General features: G+C 35.5%; 6 protein-coding genes, 1 non-coding gene and 1 pseudogene across 8 annotated transcripts; 5 read left to right on the top strand and 3 right to left on the bottom strand.

Annotated features, from left to right (window-relative positions):
• Positions 1 to 934: 934 nt before the first annotated feature.
• TRNAK-UUU (transfer RNA lysine (anticodon UUU)) lies at positions 935 to 1,006 on the top strand. The gene has a single exon. It is a non-coding gene; the product is annotated as a tRNA-Lys (tRNA).
• A 113-nt stretch (positions 1,007 to 1,119) lies between these two features.
• Positions 1,120 to 2,496, bottom strand: LOC130496036 (uncharacterized). Its single transcript, XM_056987774.1, has 2 exons — positions 1,876 to 2,496; positions 1,120 to 1,662 (listed from the first exon to the last, which is right to left on the bottom strand). Exons 1-2 carry the CDS (start codon positions 2,159 to 2,161, stop codon positions 1,289 to 1,291), a joined length of 660 nt encoding a protein of 219 aa, XP_056843754.1. The 5' UTR covers positions 2,162 to 2,496; the 3' UTR covers positions 1,120 to 1,288.
• Positions 2,497 to 2,808: 312 nt separating this feature from the next.
• Positions 2,809 to 4,304, top strand: LOC108807204 (uncharacterized). The gene is made up of 5 exons (XM_018579459.2): positions 2,809 to 2,966; positions 3,159 to 3,416; positions 3,503 to 3,560; positions 3,632 to 3,955; positions 4,050 to 4,304. The coding sequence occupies exons 2-4, from the start codon at positions 3,195 to 3,197 to the stop codon at positions 3,925 to 3,927; spliced, it is 576 nt and encodes a 191-aa protein (XP_018434961.1). The 5' UTR covers positions 2,809 to 2,966; positions 3,159 to 3,194; the 3' UTR covers positions 3,928 to 3,955; positions 4,050 to 4,304.
• A 676-nt stretch (positions 4,305 to 4,980) lies between these two features.
• On the top strand, positions 4,981 to 7,037 carry LOC108809027 (cyclin-C1-1). Of its 2 annotated transcripts, none has more exons than XM_018581149.2 (9): positions 4,981 to 5,120; positions 5,219 to 5,325; positions 5,520 to 5,559; positions 5,674 to 5,718; positions 5,885 to 6,003; positions 6,120 to 6,231; positions 6,316 to 6,366; positions 6,412 to 6,583; positions 6,690 to 7,037. In XM_018581149.2, the coding sequence occupies exons 1-9, from the start codon at positions 5,023 to 5,025 to the stop codon at positions 6,792 to 6,794; spliced, it is 849 nt and encodes a 282-aa protein (XP_018436651.2). In that variant the 5' UTR covers positions 4,981 to 5,022; the 3' UTR covers positions 6,795 to 7,037. The 2 variants fall into 2 exon arrangements, with proteins under 2 accessions (XP_018436651.2, XP_018436650.2); XM_018581148.2 differs by having other exon boundaries at positions 4,982 to 5,120; positions 6,436 to 6,583.
• A 732-nt stretch (positions 7,038 to 7,769) lies between these two features.
• Positions 7,770 to 9,050, top strand: LOC108807917 (uncharacterized). Its single transcript, XM_018580140.2, has 3 exons — positions 7,770 to 8,129; positions 8,236 to 8,696; positions 8,793 to 9,050. The coding sequence occupies exons 2-3, from the start codon at positions 8,346 to 8,348 to the stop codon at positions 8,847 to 8,849; spliced, it is 408 nt and encodes a 135-aa protein (XP_018435642.2). The 5' UTR covers positions 7,770 to 8,129; positions 8,236 to 8,345; the 3' UTR covers positions 8,850 to 9,050.
• Positions 9,051 to 10,475: 1,425 nt separating this feature from the next.
• LOC108806627 (cyclin-C1-2) lies at positions 10,476 to 12,176 on the top strand. Its single transcript, XM_018578787.2, has 9 exons — positions 10,476 to 10,635; positions 10,729 to 10,835; positions 10,929 to 10,968; positions 11,064 to 11,108; positions 11,201 to 11,319; positions 11,398 to 11,512; positions 11,574 to 11,624; positions 11,705 to 11,852; positions 11,954 to 12,176. The coding sequence occupies exons 1-9, from the start codon at positions 10,604 to 10,606 to the stop codon at positions 12,056 to 12,058; spliced, it is 762 nt and encodes a 253-aa protein (XP_018434289.1). The 5' UTR covers positions 10,476 to 10,603; the 3' UTR covers positions 12,059 to 12,176.
• On the bottom strand, positions 12,137 to 12,802 carry LOC108807918 (chalcone synthase-like; annotated as a pseudogene).
• Positions 12,803 to 15,638: 2,836 nt separating this feature from the next.
• On the bottom strand, positions 15,639 to 17,288 carry LOC108833356 (chalcone synthase-like). The gene is made up of 2 exons (XM_018606784.2): positions 16,965 to 17,288; positions 15,639 to 16,849 (listed from the first exon to the last, which is right to left on the bottom strand). The coding sequence occupies exons 1-2, from the start codon at positions 17,152 to 17,154 to the stop codon at positions 15,855 to 15,857; spliced, it is 1,185 nt and encodes a 394-aa protein (XP_018462286.1). The 5' UTR covers positions 17,155 to 17,288; the 3' UTR covers positions 15,639 to 15,854.
• Between the last annotated feature and the right edge of the window lie 2,101 nt (positions 17,289 to 19,389).

The raw sequence follows: 19,389 nt of genomic DNA, 5'->3' as shown, positions 1-19,389 counted from the left end.
CCTTTGCTTAACAGTTAAAACCAAACAAGAAATAGTCGAGAGATGCTCATATTTTCGTAAGAAACAATAGAGTTTATTTTACTAAAAATGAGTACCACTCAACAATAAATTTAAGAAATGAGATCGATGAACACCAGGAACAACATTCCCAACAGGAACACCATTTCCAACTCAACTGAATTGGCTAATGTTTTCATTGTCAATTTCTCAACAAAGTTGAGATTTTTTTTTTGGAAAATTATGCAAAAGTTTTATAGCTGGTGAAAACCTTAAAAAGAGTCATATATATTAATTATTAGATGCAATTTATCTAACTGAAAATTACATGACAACTCAATCATTGTGATGTCATAGAGGCTAAACTTCAAAACAAAAATTATTTACAAACAAACTAACGAACACTTTAAATCAATAAAATAACATATTTCATACATATCTCTGGAAAATGTAAATCTAAAACAGAACCTAAAAGAATATATAAAAATAATAACCTAGATCACAAGTAAAGTATATCCCGTCCGTAGGGCGGGCCCACCCTAGTATTTTATATTATGTGGACATAAATTAAGTCTAGTATCAATCAGTAATATTATGTGGAAATTTTTGAGGATAAATTCTCATCACAAGTTTCTCACCCATTTGATTCTGATTTTAAAGAAGAAGACAAAAGTGGGCTTTAACCAGTTGTTACGAAGAAAGACAGCCCAAGATGGGAGGGAGACCAGAAGAAGCTGCATCGTTAGTCTAGCCTTTCTCTAAAACAGTTGCAAACTTGTCACCTTTCTTTTAACTCGGAGAAGAGCCACTGATATTGAGTTATCTGTTGGATATGTAGAAGCAAATGGCTCAAGAAGGTTAGAAAAAAACGTGGTTCTATATGGTAAATAGTTCAACCGGAAGATAAAACTAATAAACGAAACGTGTCATATCAGTAGCCGACTTAGCTCAGTGGTAGAGCGCGTGACTTTTAATCACGTGGTCGTGGGTTCGATCCCCACAGTCGGCGTTTTTTTCTACTTTTTTTCTTTCTAATCTCCATTGAGTAATTGCCGCATTATTCCCGTGTTTCATTTTTTAATCATGATCCTTTCTCCTTAGTAAACTTTAAAACTGATAAAATAACATTAACATCATCTCTCATCTGTAATTTAAAATCTAAAATTCATCTTTGCAGCAATCAGACATTCAACACTCAACTGCAAAACTCTCTTCTCAATCACCATTGTTAACAACACTCTAAGAAAAACAACAACCTCGGTAAAAAATGACAAACCCAACGATCTTAACATTAGCTCTTCGCGTTCCCCAAAATCTGACTCTGGAGCTTCTCGTTATCTTCTAGCAACCTATCGTACTCAAGAAGCAGCTCTGCGGACTGTTTTTGGAGATCCGTCACATGTGTCTCAGCTGCCTCCACCTTCTTTTCTTTCTCTTTCGACTCCGTCTCCGCTTTCTTCAGCCTCTCTGACATACTTGACACTTTCTCTTGAAGCTGCTTGATTTCCTTGGACGCCTTCTCCTCTTTCTCCTTCAGTTCGGTTCTCTCTTTCCGTAGCTGTTCAAGTTCTTCTTTCGATGACCCGACGTTGCATCTTATATTGATTAGCTTTCTCATGTAGTGGTGCATTCTGTCTATCACGAAGCCAAGAAAAAGTACCACTCCTGCAAAAAAAAAATCATTAAGGTTTCATTATGTACATACTTTGCAAAGCTCAACATTTTATTTCTCATTTGAGATACAAACTCTTATCCATTACATTAGCTTCTCTCAGTAAAACTAATCCAGAAACCCAACAGTCTATAAATATTCAACTAAAGTATTCATTCACTAACAAAGCCTTGAGAAAACAAAGAGAGAAAACTGACGGAACTGACCCATTAGAGAAGCTTCAAGCAAGTGGGTCCGCCAAAGAACCTGATCCATGGGAGACATAGTCCCGAGCTTGGCACCTTTGTTCTGGATCTTGACAATGCTCATTAGATTGGAGAAGAGGATAACAGCCATGGTTCCGGCGATGGTTTTCACGGTGGCGGGACCTTTCCCCATCTTCATCTGGTCGAGGCTTTTAATCACAAGCTCCCTCAAAGGACCGATCTTTATCAGCAACAAGAATGTAATCGCACCTTCCACGAACAGAACCAGAAACAGTAGCTGAATCATGTCCGATTCCACGAAGAGGGTGAAACCTTTAAACCCTAATTACAAGCTCTCTCGTATTTTGATTATTTTTCTACTTGGGTAATGAAGTTAAAACCAAAACCCAGATCGGAGGATGGAGAAAGCCATTAGCTTTAAAGACAGATCACTCACTCATTCGATGATGTAATTCATAAGAATGGTTAGGACTAAGAAGAAGTGGAAGAAGGCTTCACTGAAGAGAGGTAGCTAGGATCTGAGAGGAGTTTCAGTAGAAAGTATAAAAAGTTGAAAAGTTGTTTACTAATCTAGAGAGAGAGAGAGAGAGAGAGAGAGTTGGAATTAGAAGAAGACATGTTAATCAGGTTTTGTAATGAATGTACCTCCGAACCGGTCGGGAAATGGACGTAGAGGTTGAAAAAACAAATGGGCTAAATAAAGTTTAAAAAGAAGTCATAAGCCCAATGGGCTATTCTCGGCATCTGCAGCGGGTTAACTTTTAACATCATCGTACGTACGATGAAAACATCACGAAGTGCGGATGTTAAAAAACGGCAAACAGAAACAGAGTAAAAGAAAACCGTGCCGTTTCGTACTTGTGGGGTACTCTCATAATAAGACCACGGCCTCTTCTCTGACACGTGTCGCAATCCGTTTGACTCCACCTACCGCGTGTCCTTTATAAGAGATCAAATTATCTCCTCTCCGCTTCTCTCTTCCTCCTCAAAAGATCATCCTCCTGCATCTTTCAAAAACCCTAGATTCACCAGAAAGAGACTTGATTCCTGATTCTCTCGTACGATATTCTCAGAGTCAAATTCGCGTCACGGTGAGTCTCTCAAACCTCGAATCGACTCAATCGAATAGGTCCTTCGTCTACCTATTCCTCCTAATCGTTTAGTTATTGATTTTCGATTTTAGAAATCGAATCAGTCATCTATTGTTAATGTTTTGACCATAGTTACATTGCTAGGTTCGATATAGTTACGTAAAGTTGAATCCTTTTTGACACTTAAAACAGGTGCAAATACGTTTTTGGCTAATCTGAGTTTGGAAGATGAACAACACACAAGAGTTGAGATGGACTCGTTGCGGCGGCGGCTTTCGACGGAGGAAAGCTTTGATTGATCTTAATCAGGCGCCCAGAGATCAAGAAGGAGGGACCTCTGCTTCCGAAACAGCACCTCCTATTCAAGCTTCGCAGCCTGTCCATGCCATGATTGATGTGGATGCTATTGAAGATGATGTTGTTGAATCATCCGCTAGTGATTTTGCTGAAGTAAAGTTTGCTCCTTTTTATAGTGTCATGTTATTGTCTGTGTTTGTGTTATTAAAGGTTAATTTGTTTTTTCTTTTTGGTGCCAGGCTATAAGCAAATCATCAGGTGCACGCCGGAGACGTTCGAGGGATGGTGTAGAGTCAGGTGAGTTAATGAAAAGCTGTGGACTTTACACTCTTGTGTTTTGTCTCTTACTATGGTACGGGTTTATGCAGGTGGTATGACTAGGTTGTCTCCCAGCAAACGGAGAAGAGTTCCTCCTAACCAACCTGTGATCGACTGTGAGGATGTCTCTCCAACTCCTCCTCCTCCTCCTCCACCGGAGGAGCCTAAATTTTCGTGTCCGATTTGTATGTGTCAGTTTACTGAGGAGATGTCAACCAAATGCGGCCACATCTTCTGCAAGGGATGCATACAGATGGCGATATCTAAGCAAGGCAAGTGCCCTACTTGTAGGAAAAAAGTGACTGTGAAAGAGCTGATTCGAGTGTTCCTTCCAACCACCAGATGATTGATATATCAACATTACCAATCACCTTGTAAGGGGTTTACTTATGATACTTTTTTCATCAACGATTATACACATGACTTGATTTGATTTGATGAAACTTGACAATGGTTTTTTTGTCACAGGTCTAATTGTTTGTCAGATTACATACTCAAATTGGCGTTGGAACATTGAAGGGACTTGGTTTGAATATTTCACTTTTTGTTGGAAGACAAGGTTGATTATTCAATAAGGCCCCTATCATTTAGTTGGATTATCAAATGTCTAAGCAACTCTTTGTTTCCTAGTTGCTGTTTTATGTAATTTAGGTGTCTCCGCAAACCTCTCAGGCAATGCCTCTCTGTTATAGATGAAAATTATATATGGGAAAACTTTTTTCATACCGACTGTGCATTCCTGATCTTCTGTGTATGCCAATTCTCATCTCACCTTACTGATGTATAAATGCATTTACATGGTTTCAGACAGCCTCAGAAACAGTATCTGAAGCTGCTCGATGACCTTGATCTTTGAGTATCTGCTCTGTACCAACATCACTCGAGTCTATGGTCTTTGGATATCTGCTTTAGAGAGAGTAAATAGCCCAGCTGAGAGTTATCCTCGGCAACCTTCAACTACTATGAAAGTCATCAACTGTCAACGGAAGTGATATAAGATGATGATTACAATAAGATAAACAAGGTCAATATTGATCACTCAAATTCTACTAACCACAGAGGCATAAGAATGCTTATGTACATACATGCGTCCACAATCGTTAGGTACCAGGAAAAAAAAAACATTCTCCTTAGGAACGAAAGGATTCTTATAAACCAAGGGACTAGACATCTCCTTACAGACAGGATTGACTGAAACACATGCACAGCTTGCTCAGAACCCTGGAGTAACAGAACTGGTTGTGTAAATCAGTCTTCCCAGTCTATTGTCTTGGGTTCGTTGAGACCCATAGATATGAGGATGTCATTCAGAACTTAGAGAAAATGGGCCAAGTATGGGCCGTCAATGGGCCGAGTGTTAATTACATTAAAAAAAAAACCAAACTAGTGATTTGATAGATCATGAGAAGTAGTCACAAAATAATTGAAACATTAAAAGCTGATGAGAAGAGATTTGAAGTTTTCTCCTCCCTCTCTCTCTCTCTCTCTCTCTCTCTCTCGGAGATCCATGGCTGCCAATTTCTGGAATTCGTCTCACTAGTAAACATTCTTTTACCCCTAAAGTTGATTACTTTTTCTCGTGTTGAATTTTCAAACTTTTTTTGTTGGTTCTGTGTGTTTGGGTTTGTATGGAGCAGCAAGCAGCTTCTGGAACAAGAAGAAGTAGATGTAGTTCATCCTCTCGACAAAGAGCGTGGAATTTCCGTTGAGGATTTCAAGCTCATCAAGTTCCATATGTCTACTCGTACACTTCTTCTTTTGATTGCTACTTGACTTTTTCTGTTACATAGCGTTGACTTTGTATGCACAATTTTATCAGATATGTTACTTTATATATGTCTGAAAAGTTTAGAGATATATCAGAAGATAAGTGCTTTTTTTTTAAGGAGTCTTTGTTGATGCTGCATCTTTTGTGTTTCTTGCTTATTGTTGTTTCAGATATGATCAAATTGGCTCAGCACATTAAAGTCAGGCAAAGGTTTTTTTTTCTTTTTTAAACTCTTTTTTTTTTGTTATGTTGCAAATAACTAGTACCTCTATATCATGTGTAACCTGGAGAGTATTCCCTTACCTTTGTTTTCAACTTATGCAGGGTTGTGGCTACCGCAATTACCTACATGAGACGGGTTTATACCAGGTATGTATGCAACTCCTTGTTTCTTTTATCATCTTATCAAATTGCATCTCTTTGACTTCAATAATTCTTGCAGTTAAATTATGTCTTATATGTTCTGCATTTACAAACCATTGAAATGCATATATAGCTAAATTTTTTTTTTTTTTTGTTATTATTACTGTCTTAGGAAGAGCATGGTAGAGTTTGAGCCCCGTCTTGTTGCACTTGCATGCATGTACTTGGCATCTAAAGCTGAAGAAAGCATAGTTCAGGCCAGGAGTGTCATTTTTTGCATCAGAAAATTGTGTAATTTTTTTTATCTACTACTCTGTTCTTCTCATGTTTTTTGAACTCTTTTTTTCACTCTGCTATAAAAGTTTATCTTCAACGATGACTCCGATATCTTTTTTTTTTTTTTGCAGATCCGGATGAGTATAAATATGAACTAAAAGATGTATTAGGAATGGAGATGAAGGTCTTGGAAGCTCTCAACTTTTATCTTGTTGTGTTTCACCCTTACCGCTCTTTATCCGAGTATGTCTTTCCTCTCTTTATCTCCCTCTACGGGAATTGAGTTCAATGCAGACAATTTAAAAACTCGATCTTTTGGTTCCTCAGGTTCTTGCAAGATGCTGCAATAAACGATGTAAATATGAACCAGATTACATGGTAATGAGAAGTATTCAGAATGCATTTGATTGGTCCGAACACTAGGATTCTTCTTTTTGTGTGTTTCAGGGGAATCGTAAACGATACTTATAAGATGGACCTCATTCTTGTACACCCTCCCTACCGCATAGCACTAGCCTGCATATACATAGCAAGTGTCCACAGAGAGAAAGACATCACTGCATGGTTTGAAGATCTTCATGAGGACATGAACTTGGTCAGTTCATACTTCCCAAAATGTTGCATTTTATTCAAGTTAATGCCCAGCTAAAGCTGTTGGTTTATGTGGTAAAGTTTACCATTGTCATTTGAAACATCTGCAGGTGAAGAACATTGCCATGGAGATTCTGGACTTCTACGAAAACTACAGATCAATCACCGAGGAGAAAGTGAACTCCGCGTTCAGCAAATTGGCATTGAAGCCCTAGTAGTAGCAAGCCAGGGATCTTCTCCATCTCTAAGCTTAATCTAATGTTCTCTCTCACAAAACAAAACAAAAAAGATAGAGACTTCCTCTGTTGCCACCATCTTTACTTTTGTGGCAGACATGTAACATTGTTGTTCATAGGATACAATACAACCAAGCATATATACTGTTAAACTATTAAAACAGAAGTGGTAACTCAATGTGTAAGATCAAACTTTAAAAATCAAATCTTTTACAACATCTATACCAAAATAATTGTAAGAGCAATTGTTTTATATACTGGACCCTACAAAACAAAATGTACCTAAGAATCTAACCAAAAAAAACTCTAGTATTTCTATAATATATATTATATCGTCTTTATCTATCGGTTGAAAAAAAACAAACAAATTTCCTTTCTTTATCAATCACCATCATAAGTTTTTCCATAAGACCATCCGCAACGCGGGCTGTACATGTACAGATCCTTAGCCCAAATTTTTAGTGTCATTTGATTATATTAACAATATAATAGACAAGCCCGCTAAGGATAAATCCTTACATAAGGTGTTTTAAGGATTCAGTCTTTAAAGACGTGGCAATCCACCACCATATCGCACCACCACTTCACTGTTGAATTCGAGTTTGTTGATCGACTGAAAGTAAAGAAGATTCGGTTTTCTGGGTCTTACGAAGATGTTTTATTGATTAGTGAATGAGTTTGAACGGACTACAAAGAAGTGAAACGAAAAAAAGAAAAGGCCGGAGCTTTGCTGAAAGCGCCGGCAAGAACAGAAGATAGATCGATTGGTTGGTAAACCCTAATCTTACCGTCAGTGCTCTAAAGTGTATTTTCGGATCCATTTCTCTTTCCCCTTCGTCCTCCTTTTATACCTCTCGTCCCTTTGCCTTTCGTTCGTCTTAAGAGGTGTTCGCTCTAGAACCTTCGGACCTGAACTCGGGTTTGATGGGCTAAAAAGCCGAACGATGGCGTATTGAGCCCAAACGTATCCTGCTTGTCGATCGATCACCTGATTAGGTCGATCAATCTATTTAACCGAACCAATCTTAAGAAGAGGTCTTGGTGTTGATGGGCCGAAAACTGTTGTTCGATGGGCCTTATGGAGGGGTGCTAAATCCATCTCCAACATTCACCGATCCTTTAACCACCGATCTACACTTCCCTCAGCCTCTAAGAAACTCCTCTTCCTCAGGAACCCCACTCCCAGCCCCACGATCGTGGCCGGTGCCAGAAACCTTACTCCGACGGCTCAACGGAACCCACGAACCACGCCTCAAGGTGTGTGTGAGAGAAAAGGATGGATCAATCAGGGGATCAACGGACCTGAATCCAAACGTAAGTTTACTTTTGCCCTTTTGCTGTCGATTCTCAAAAGTGCTATACTTTGCAGCTTTACCTTTGTTTCTTCTGGTAAATTAATTGTAAAAGCTGTGAACTTTAGGGAAGAAAGAATCTTGGAAGCTTAAAAGTTATGGTAGTCAGATCAAGCGTGACAGTACTAAGAAGCTGGTAGTTCTCAAACCTACGGTCAAAGAATCTACTGGTTTCCAGATGATCGCTGCTCCATCTGCGCCATTCATTACTTCTGTGGCTCAAACTCAGAGCAGGAATGCGTTTTATAGTGCTTTGAAGAAGAAGACATCTACAAACATCTCAATCTCAACTAGCTCTAGCTCTTTCATCCTCTCTTCTGTCGAGGAAAAAACAGATATCTCTAAGGAGCTTGTAGCTAGTAACCCTTCAAGTGGGCAGGCTGCAGAAAGAGATGATGGTTTTGAACCGGCAGACCTTCCAGTTCCAGATGAAGAAGAGGCTCAGTTCCTTAAATCCCTTGGGTGGGACCAAAAAAATACTGAGGTAGAAGCCCTTACAGACGAGGAAATCCGAGCCTTCTATGAACAGGTACATGAACATATATAACAACACTCTTTACTTCGGTTGCTTTGATTCTCTCACATTGTTTTTTTTTTTTTTTAACTCATTTGACTTTACATACAGCACAAGGAGGTGAAGCCATTACTGATGAAAAAGCTGCCTATCATTACTGAGGCGTAACTCCTAATCCGTGATCTGATTTTGAAGACAGTTTCTTATTTCTCTTTTCTTATTTTTTTTTGGTGGTGGAGGAGGCTTCAGTTGCAGTATGAGTGTTGTTCTACTTCTTCAGAAAAGCAGCAAAATTGAGTATTTGTATATCTTTTGGTCTAACCATAGTTGTGTTCTTCATATTGACCACCACAGTTTCACCAATCATCACCTTTTCTTACTTACGTAATCACTACCATTTCAATGTACTCACAATCGTCTCCTCTATAATCATTCATCATTCGACCACCATTACTGTATCCACTACAATTACCAAAACCAATTAATAGATATGAAAGAAAGAAATTTGATTGCTAGTCGCTAGAGATATTTAGTTACATTTTAACGATCAAATCGGTAGAGACAAAAACTGAAATGAATCATGTGAGCATGCTAATAATTAATGATATCATCATTTTCTTGATATCAGTCACCACCTCTTCTGCCATAACCACCACTATTCGTTTCTATTGTAATTTTCCAGTTATACTATGTTATTTAAACAATATGTACTATATTATTTTGTTTGTTACTATTCTATTTTAATAATGTTTCATGTTAAGTATTAGTGCATATTTTGATATTTAGGTTAGAATTTATATTTCCTTTTATAATTTAGTGACTAGTGTTTTATATTTAGTTTATAGAAGATTTAAGTTGACGTTGGAGAAAACATTACCTCCTTTCATATATCCGTAGATATTTCAAAATTTGAATGATATGGATTATACTATTTTGTTTGTTACTATTATATTTTAATAATACTTCATATACTATTTGAATATTTTGACATTTGGATAAAAGTTTATATATTTTTTTAAGGGTTAGTGATTAGTGTTTTAGGTTTAGTTTATAGAGAATTGGGTTGATGATGAAATAAGCATTACTTCATTTTCTACTATCATAAACATTTCAAAATTTTAACAATATATATTATACTATTTCGTTTAAAATGTTCCATTCTATTTACATTCTATTTACTTTCTTATTGACATAATATTGTATGATAGAAGAGTATGTTCATGTGCACGACTTATAATTTATCTCATGTTGTTTAATATTATAGTAGATATACATATAATTATTGGAAACTACCTAATATATCCACAGATAACCAATCTATTTTCTAATACATCATTTTATGTGAACTAATATGTACTATATCATTTGATATGTTCTATTCTTTTTATAATGTTTTTTTTTCAGCTCACATTAATTATGTTAGTGAACACCATGCACCACCACAACCACACTGATCTTTGTCATAAAAATCACTATTTTATGTACTCATTACCACTTCATTCTCCATAACTACTATTACCATAGTTTTTACCACCGTAGTTGTAACAACCACCACCGTCTTTGTTACCACGACCACATCTTCCGTCCATTTTCGTTGTAGTAACAACCATCACAGAGATTCTTAATCGTTGAACATTATTAATTTTTTTACTAACTACAGTCTTTTAGTTTTTTAGGTCCACATGTATTTTCTTGTATATAGATTAGAAAGTCTGAACATCAATTAGTTTATCAATTAGTCTATAGTTTAAATGGATAGCTAGCCAAATAAAGAAAAAAATATTAAGAAGATTCTTAGGCTCTCTCCCCCATTCTCCACCACAAAATTAAAAAAAAAAAAAGAGAAAAGGGAAACGCTTTTTATCGAAGCTATCTGCTTGTTGAGGGGATCAAGGGAGAAGAAAAGAAAAGCCAAAAAAAAAATGGCTTCCAATTTCTGGACATCAACGCACTTGTAAAGTTTCAAACTTTCAATCCAAATAATTGTTCAGTTTCTGTAATCATGTTCCTTGTTTTTATTTTTTGTTTCTGGGTTTTGTTCGGACAGCAAAGAGCTTAAGGACCCAGAAGAGATCAATGTTGTTCATCCCCTTGATGCTCAGAGAGGAATCTCTGTCGAAGATTTGAGACTCATTAAACTTCATATGTCTAATTGTATGTCTTTGGTTTTGATCTCATCCATATGTCTTGAAATCTTGTTCTGCTTTGTTCATGGATCATCAATTTCACATTCTTTGTTCGTTTCAGATATATCGAAGCTGGCACAACACATTAAGATTAGGCAAAGGTGAAGTCTTTTTGATATGGTAATAACCACTCTGTGATTATCTTTGTACAATGCTGACTGATTTGGTATTTCTCTTTTTTTCAATAATGATACAGAGTTGTTGCAACTGCTATAACCTATATGCGCCGTGTTTACACAAGGTATGTGTAACTGTTGATTTGATGAGGGAGCGAGGAGGTTCGGTTGTTGATTTTATTTTATGTGTACTGTTTTGTTTGTTGTTTGGTGGCAGGAAGAGTTTGACAGAGTATGAGCCTAGGCTTGTTGCTCCCACCTGCTTGTATCTGGCTTGCAAAGCTGAGGAGAGTGTGGTCCATGCCAAGATTCTTGTCTTCTACATCAGAAAATTGTGTAATTAGCTTAAGACTTTCTTTGATTTGCTCAAGCTTTTTACCTTAACTTCTGATGGAATTGGTTCTCTCTCGGCAGATGCTGATGAGAAATTCAGGTATGAGATTAAAGATATTCTTGAGATGGAGATGAAGATCTTGGAAGCTTTGAACTTCTATCTTGTTGTATTCCACCCTTACCGATCTCTCCCTGAGTGAGTCTTGTGCATATCTCTGGTTGAAAAATGACCAGACACTAAATCTTTTGCTTTACAGGTTCTTGCAGGATTCTGGACTCAATGACACAAGCATGACTCATTTAACTTGGTAAGTATCCTACACTTTTGTCCTTTTCTTAAAGCTAAAGTGGTCTCTTGATGCTAAAGTGTTTTTGTGGGAAACTATAGGGGTATTGTCAACGACACTTACAGAATGGACCTCATCCTTACGCATCCGCCTTATCTCATCACCCTCGCTTGCATTTACGTTGCTTCTGTTTACAAAGAGAAAGACATAAAGACATGGTTTGAAGAGCTCTCTGTGGACATGAACATAGTAAGCAGCTTTCAACTGTGCACATTTTTTTTATCATGTTATCAGGTCTTTTGTTTTAAATCATTCATTGGTAATGTCCTGAACATTTTTTTTGTTTGCAGGTGAAGAATATCGCAATGGAGATATTAGATTTCTATGAGAACCACAGAATGTTCACTGAAGAGAGAGTTCACGCCGCCTTCAACAAGCTTGCTACAAGTCCATAAGAGTTTTTGTTTTTGTCTTTTGTTTTTGTTTCTCTGAGAATAATATGTTTTTGCTAGCAGTTTCTGTCATGAGGGATCATTTGTACATTGGTTTTGCTAGTCTTGGTTCAAGCATGTCTTTGACTATGCACAATATGAAAGTGGTGCGCAAATTTGCAGAAAGAGAGAACTTAGTTGAATTGCAAACAGAAAAACAAATTACAATCACTCATCTCGGTATCAAGAGAGGAGGAAGAGCACACATAAGGGGAAGGCAAGAGAAAGCAACGTTATGCTTAGAGAGGAACGCGGTGTAAAACTACTCTCTACAGTGAGACCTGGTCCAAAACCAAACAAGACACCCAAATCCAACCGCCTTCCTCCTCATCTCGTCAAGTATGAAGAAGCACTGGACATGTTTCCATACTCGCTCAGGACATGATGAGTGGCCTTCATCTTCTCTGCCTTAAGTCCTAGCTTTATCTCAACGTGGTCCAAGATGGCCGGACCTCCAGGGTGAGCTATCCAGAAGAGAGAGTTCCAGTCACTTATCCCCAGTGGCTTAAACGCTTCTTGTAGACACTTCTCAATGTTCTTAGAGATGAGACCGGGGACAGTCTTCAAGAGATGGAAAGTGAGTCCCACCTCTTTCAGATGTCCTTCTATGGCTCCTTTAGAGTCAGGAAGGATGGTCTGTGCAGCAGAGAGCATCTCAAAGATTGGTTTCTCTCCCAGAGAGGTATCAGGGTCTGAACTTCTCCTTGAGGTCGGTCATATGTTGACTGTTGGTGATGTGGAAGTAGGTAGTCTGGATACTCTGCTTGGAACACTTGGTTCGGAGGGTTGGCAGTGCCTATGGCCTTGATTCTTGCTGGTGCATCAGCTCTTTGTGCCTTTCTTATCTCATCCAAGGACAAGGCACCCATCACCATAATACTAATTGGGTCTGATTGGAGTTTTTATGTTATGGTTTTGATATACTATGCAAAAATTTATATTAGAAAGCAGGCTGAAAATGAGTGATTTGTATAAACAAACTGAGAGGTTATAAAACAAATTAACAAGGAGAAACGAGAATGGAATGTTTCAATGTGGTAGGTGATGTTGTTATCAGGGTTTATTGCCAAATAGCCAATTTTGGAAGCATAATTTAAAATATATCTAGGGTTTTTGACATTATTAAGTGAGCAACACTTTTTTCATTTCGTGCAGGTTTTTTAACCTTGTACAAAGAAAGTTTTCGACAAAAGAATGAAAATTGATGACGTTGACGATTAACACATGTGGCTAGGAAAAGAACATAGCTGTAGTATACTAAACTACATCTCGTATTCTCGTTGAATATAGTATAGTCGGCTAATCAGTACTTTTATTTTTACTCATATAACACAATGGCGACTTAAATTATGCATATAATACGACATCACTTAATTAACTACCACATATATGAACTCCATTTCTTAATAACATGAGAGGAAAGAAAACGATGTAAACAGAAGAACAACGCTGAAGGAGAATTGAAGACTTTATTTTTCATATACGATATATAGTACTGATGATCCTCTAAAAATAGTACATAATGTATGATTTATTTCATTTGCATACGTAAACTAATAAAGGTAAATGTCATATAAAGATAGTAGAGAACTGATAGTGAGTTAATAAATAAATAAATAGTATATAGATTCTATATGAAGTACAATTGTAAACCCTACTTCCAACCCCAAATACCCTCTAAATACTAACCCTAAATCCAAATCAATAAAACCTAAATCCTAAACTTTAATCATTAACACTAAATACAAATATAAATATAATATATTGTTATAATATGAAAAATATGTGAATAGAAAAAAATAAAAGATTTCATTTAATGCAAATAGTATAGAAATACCATAGCGTTGTAAATTATATAGTTTGAAGAGTGAAAAGGAACAATATATCTCAATCATTAAATAAAACAGAACATAATAAAAATTATAGTACTTATTAATGAATACTGCAAAGAAGAGAAATGTTGAGACCAAAGAGTCTGCCATCATGTATAATTTCATTGAAAAAAAAACATAGAATACAACGGGAGTCTATATTTTAAATAGTACTAGATTTTGACCCGCGCTCTGGAAAGCGCGGAATATTTTACGATAAAAAATTTTACTAATAACTTAACAAATATTTTGGTAACTTTTAAAAGAGTGTGTATTTAAAATACTTTTGCATTTAAATCAGTGTTTTTAAATTCAACCCGATTGTGACTATACCCGTTAATCCGGAGATCTGACAATTCAAATTTGGTTTTTAAAATATTCATATTAAAAAATCACTAAAACCCGAGACTAACCGATTGAACTGATGGATGACCGATATGTAATCTAATTAGATTTAAATTGTAATAGTTTCATAATTTGTAATCTTATAATCCAAATTTTAAAGTTCATTATTTTGTAATTTATGAAAATATGACGTTTCTACAAAATTTTAAAGAGAAAATGATAGATATAAAATAATAAGATTAATTATTGTATTGTTTGGAAAATTGATAGTAGTATAAAAAATATTTTGTTTGGAAACATTGATAATAGTATAAAGAAATAAGTATATTGTTTGGAAACATAGATAGTAGTTTAAAGAAATGAATATTTGTGCTTTAATGTAGATTTAACTATAAAGTATAAATGTGTATTTAATTTAAAAACTTAGAAAATAAATGTTAGGTCCAACAAAATGTTTCTGTTTTAATAAGATAGATAATAAACTTACAGAAATAGTTACATTTACACAAATAACACTTTGTTATACTTTTTTCACTGACCATAATATAGTCGTCGAGTCATCTTCTACATATTCTCTTCTTTTCCTTACACAGCACATATTCATCCGTCCACCACCATTACTCTTCATCACCAGATATACCCATGTCGATGTTAAGGATGTGTTTGTTCCGTCTTGCTTGCAAAATTTAATAAGTAAAATAGAGTATGAAGACAGAAGGTGGAAGGAATTGATCTTTTGACTCTAAGGAGTAATCACTGATCGGATACACCACTGGAAAAAAAATTAACAGAGACACCACTGGAAAAAAAATTAACAGATATAAATTGATGATGAGAGTAGAAACAAAATAATAAACAGATGCAGATGTTAATTGTGGACATTTGAGAGGAGAACAAAGAAGAAAGGAGAAGAGGTAAACCGGTTGCTTTCAATGGTAGTTTAGTATATATTTTAGACAATCTTCATTCAAAAAAAAAAAAATATATTTTAGACAATCCGTTGATTATCTCGGTCAAAAAAATTCTAGTTACTAATTATAAAGTTTTATATTGTTTTTTTTTTTTTTTTTTGGAAGATATTGGAAGCTATTGATTATGAAGATATTGGAAGCTTTGAACTTTATCTTGTTGTATTCCACCTATACCGATCTCTCCCTGAGTGAGTCCTTGCATATCTTTGGTTCAGAGATCTTCCAAATCAACTAGACACTCACTATGCGTTAGTTTTGTTTTTCTTTTTTCTTTGCTTTACAGGTTCTTGCAGGATTAGGGATACAATGGCCAGTTTAACTTGGTAAGTATCCAGAAGTTTCTGTCATGTGTTGTACATTAGTTTTGGTTCAAGCATGTCTTGACTATGCACAATATAAAGTAGTGGCAAATTTGCAGAAAGAGAGGACTTAGTTTGATTGCAAACAGAAACACACAATACAATTATTCGTCTCAGTATCAAGAGAGAGCATATGACATTGTTTCCAAACTTAGCTTTGATGTCTAAAGGAGGAAGAGCACACATAAGGGGAAGGCAAGAGAGCAAGTTCTTCTCAGAGAGGAACGCTGTGCAAGACGACTGTCTCTACTGTGAGACCTGGCCCAAAACCAAACAAGACACCCCACTCCAACCCTTCTCCTGTTGTGACTGCACCATCCTCTGCTGCCTTCCTCCTCATCTCGTCAAGTATGAAGAAGACACAGGCGCTGGACATGTTTCCATACTCGCTGAGGACATGACGAGTGGCCTTCATCTTCTCTGCCTTTAGTCCTAGCTTTATCTCAACGTTGTCCAAGATGGCTGGGCCACCAGGGTGAGCTATCCAGAAGAGAGAGTTCCAGTCACTTATCCCTAGAGGTTTAAACGCTTCTTGTAGACACTTCTCAATGTTGTTTGAGATGAGAGCGGGGACAGTCTTCAAGAGATGGAAGGTGAGTCCCACCTCCTTCAGATGTCCTTCTATGGCTCCTTCAGAGTCAGGAAGGATGGTCTGTGCAGCAGACACCATCTCAAAGATTGGCTTCTCTCCCACAATGGTGTCAGGGTCTGAACCAACAATGAGTGCAGCGGCACCGTCACCGAAAAGAGACTGTCCAACAAGGGAGTCAAGGTGGGTCTCCGAGGGCCCACGGAAGGTGACCACAGTAATCTCAGAGCAAACAATAAGTACTCTAGAGCCGCGGTTGTTCTCAGCTATGTCCTTAGCCAAACGGAGGACAGTACCACCAGCAAAGCAGCCTTGATGGTACATCATGACACGCTTAACAGAAGGAGAGAGGCCAAGGAGCTTGATGAGCTGGTAGTCAGCACCAGGCATGTCCACACCAGAGGTGGTGCAGAAGACTAGATGAGTGATCTTGGACTTTGGCTGGCCCCACTCCTTGATAGCCTTCACTGCAGCCTCTTTGCCTAGCTTAGGGACCTCGGTCACCAGGATGTCTTGCCTAACGTCCAAGGAAGGAGCTATGAAGGCGCATACGTTAGGGTTGTCCTTGAGAAACTCTTCAGTCAAGTGCATGTAACGTTTCCTTATCATTGATTTGTCGCCTGTTATAGTAATAGATAAAGTTCAGGCATACATGTAAGTGAGTATATATGTGGCAAAATGAAAATGAAGACTTACACATGCGTACTAACAAAAAAAGGAAAAGAAAAGACTTACACATGCGCTTGAACTTCTCCTTGAGGTCGGTCATGTGGTCACTGTTGGTGATGCGGAAGTAGTAGTCTGGATACTCTGCTTGGATCACTTGGTTGGGAGGGTTGGCCGTGCCTATGGCCAAGATGCTTGCTGGTCCATCCGCTCTTTGTGCCTTTCTGATCTCATCCAACCACAAGGCACCCATCAACATATTAATGGTACTACTAACTGGGTTTGATTGGAGTTTTATGTTATGGTTTTGGTGTACTATGCAATATTTATAGTAGAAAGCAGGCTGGAGATGAGTGATTTGATTTAAACAAACTGAGAGATTATATAACAAATTAAAAACCTAAAAACCTAAAAGTATTTCAATAATCATATATTATGTTTATTATTAATGATTGCAGATCTTCAAAATCTTCCCCTATTTATTAAGAAATTTTGTTTGCAAAAAATATTGGTTTATCTAAATCTATACTACTAAAAAACATACTAAAAGAATCTGTACCATTAAAAAGAATCATCACAAAATTTTACTATGAAATATTGTTGCACATGCTCTCATTAATTATTTATTATATTTTTGTTATGCCTTTATTTTCTCTAACTATCAAAACAATAAAAACATGATATATTATTTGGAAATGTAATTGGTTTGTTTTTAATATCACATCTTTTGCCATCTCTACTATTAAAACATGAGATCTTTTTATATTTTGCAAATATTTATAACCATGCAATTGCTTTATTTGAAATCTATATTTTTTAATTACTGAAACTATTCCACGATGTTAACTTTTTATTCCACCAATATATGGTTTAATTTACTTTACTTTCCCTTTCAACGTTATTATTAAGGTTTTTTTAAGTTTACAAAATTCTAATTAGTGCAGCTATTCAAAAATATGACATCAAATAATTGTAACCGTTTCAACTATTTATATAATTGTAATTATAGCTACTGAAGAAGCAGTAGCCGTTTCAACTATTTATATAATTGTAATTAATGCAGCTATCTCAAAAATATGGCATCAAACCAATATATAATTGTAACCGTTTCAACTATTTATTATAATTGTAACCGTTTCAACTATTTATATAATATATGGTATATTGCTTTATATTATATTGTATTATAATATTATGAAATAGGTAATTCTATTTGAATGATATAATTAAAATTTAATCAAAGTCTAAAGAATCACAAATTAATTAATTTATTAAATTTTATATAAAACTAAAAGTGTATAGAAAGTTTATTCAAAAAATTTATAAACACCATCAGATTTTTTGGGGGATTCCATCGGCAGCCTTACGTCGATTTAACAATGAGCATGTTGACGTGTCACATGTATAAAGCTTCTGAACCAAATTCTACATAAATATGTTTACACTATGTAATTTACATTTTGTTTTTAATATAAAATTTACATATAAGATTCCAATAAAACTCAAACTATCCAGATTTCTTTATTGGAATCAAAACGGATAGCGAATCGAAAGTCCAACTATACATATATTATTTTTATTATTTACGGATAGGCTGGACAAAATATTCGTAAATTTTTTATTCGATTTGTTATCCGTTTTGATTAGAATCGAAAATCTGGATATCCATAACTCTACGAAGCAAATCAAATACTAAAATGCAATATCTGTAAAAACATAGAAAATCACAAATACTAGTAATTTTAGGAAAAAATATCAGATTCAATCCATTGATGCATATATACATATATTTAAAGAATTATATATATAAGTTATATATATTATAGTTTATATAAGTTTTACAATACTTTTATGTACTAAGTTTATTATATTAGGTATTAGAATTTTAAAAAGTTAAATAATAATTTATTTTTGTAATGAAATATTATTATTTTATATTCTTTTTATATTTTTCATTTATTATAACAGATTTATTTTTATTTACGGATCAAATCGGATATCCATGTAAATTCTAAAATTTTCCGGATATCCGAGACAACGAATATCCAGATGGCTACGAATCAAATCGATACTAATACCTCCAAATATCTGGATATTCGATCCATTCATACCCCTATTTACGGATACAATCTGATTTTCTTTATATAAAAAAATTCACTAATGTATAGGCTTTTTATTTTTAATTAATTTTATTTTAAGATTTTTATCTTTCATGTGTTATTTTGAATATAAATTCTTTTAAAATTAATTAACAGTATCTTTATATGTTTATCTACTACTTTTATATACTTTACATACACATACATGTGGATCATTGACTTAAGCACTTATATAACTAAATATTCACAAGTATCTAATTTTTTAATGTTTCTTTCACTACCGATCAAATTGTAATGAAATAGTTTGTCTTAATAATTTATTTTCATTTTATTTAATTATTATATGTTTAGAAACTATAATATGAAACCATTGGTTTGACATCAAAACTAACTAA

The sequence above is a fragment of the Raphanus sativus genome, chromosome 6, assembly GCF_000801105.2.
Source record: "Raphanus sativus cultivar WK10039 chromosome 6, ASM80110v3, whole genome shotgun sequence".
Lineage (NCBI taxonomy): Eukaryota > Viridiplantae > Streptophyta > Magnoliopsida > Brassicales > Brassicaceae > Raphanus > Raphanus sativus.
This window is presented reverse-complemented; position numbering and strand designations above follow the sequence as displayed.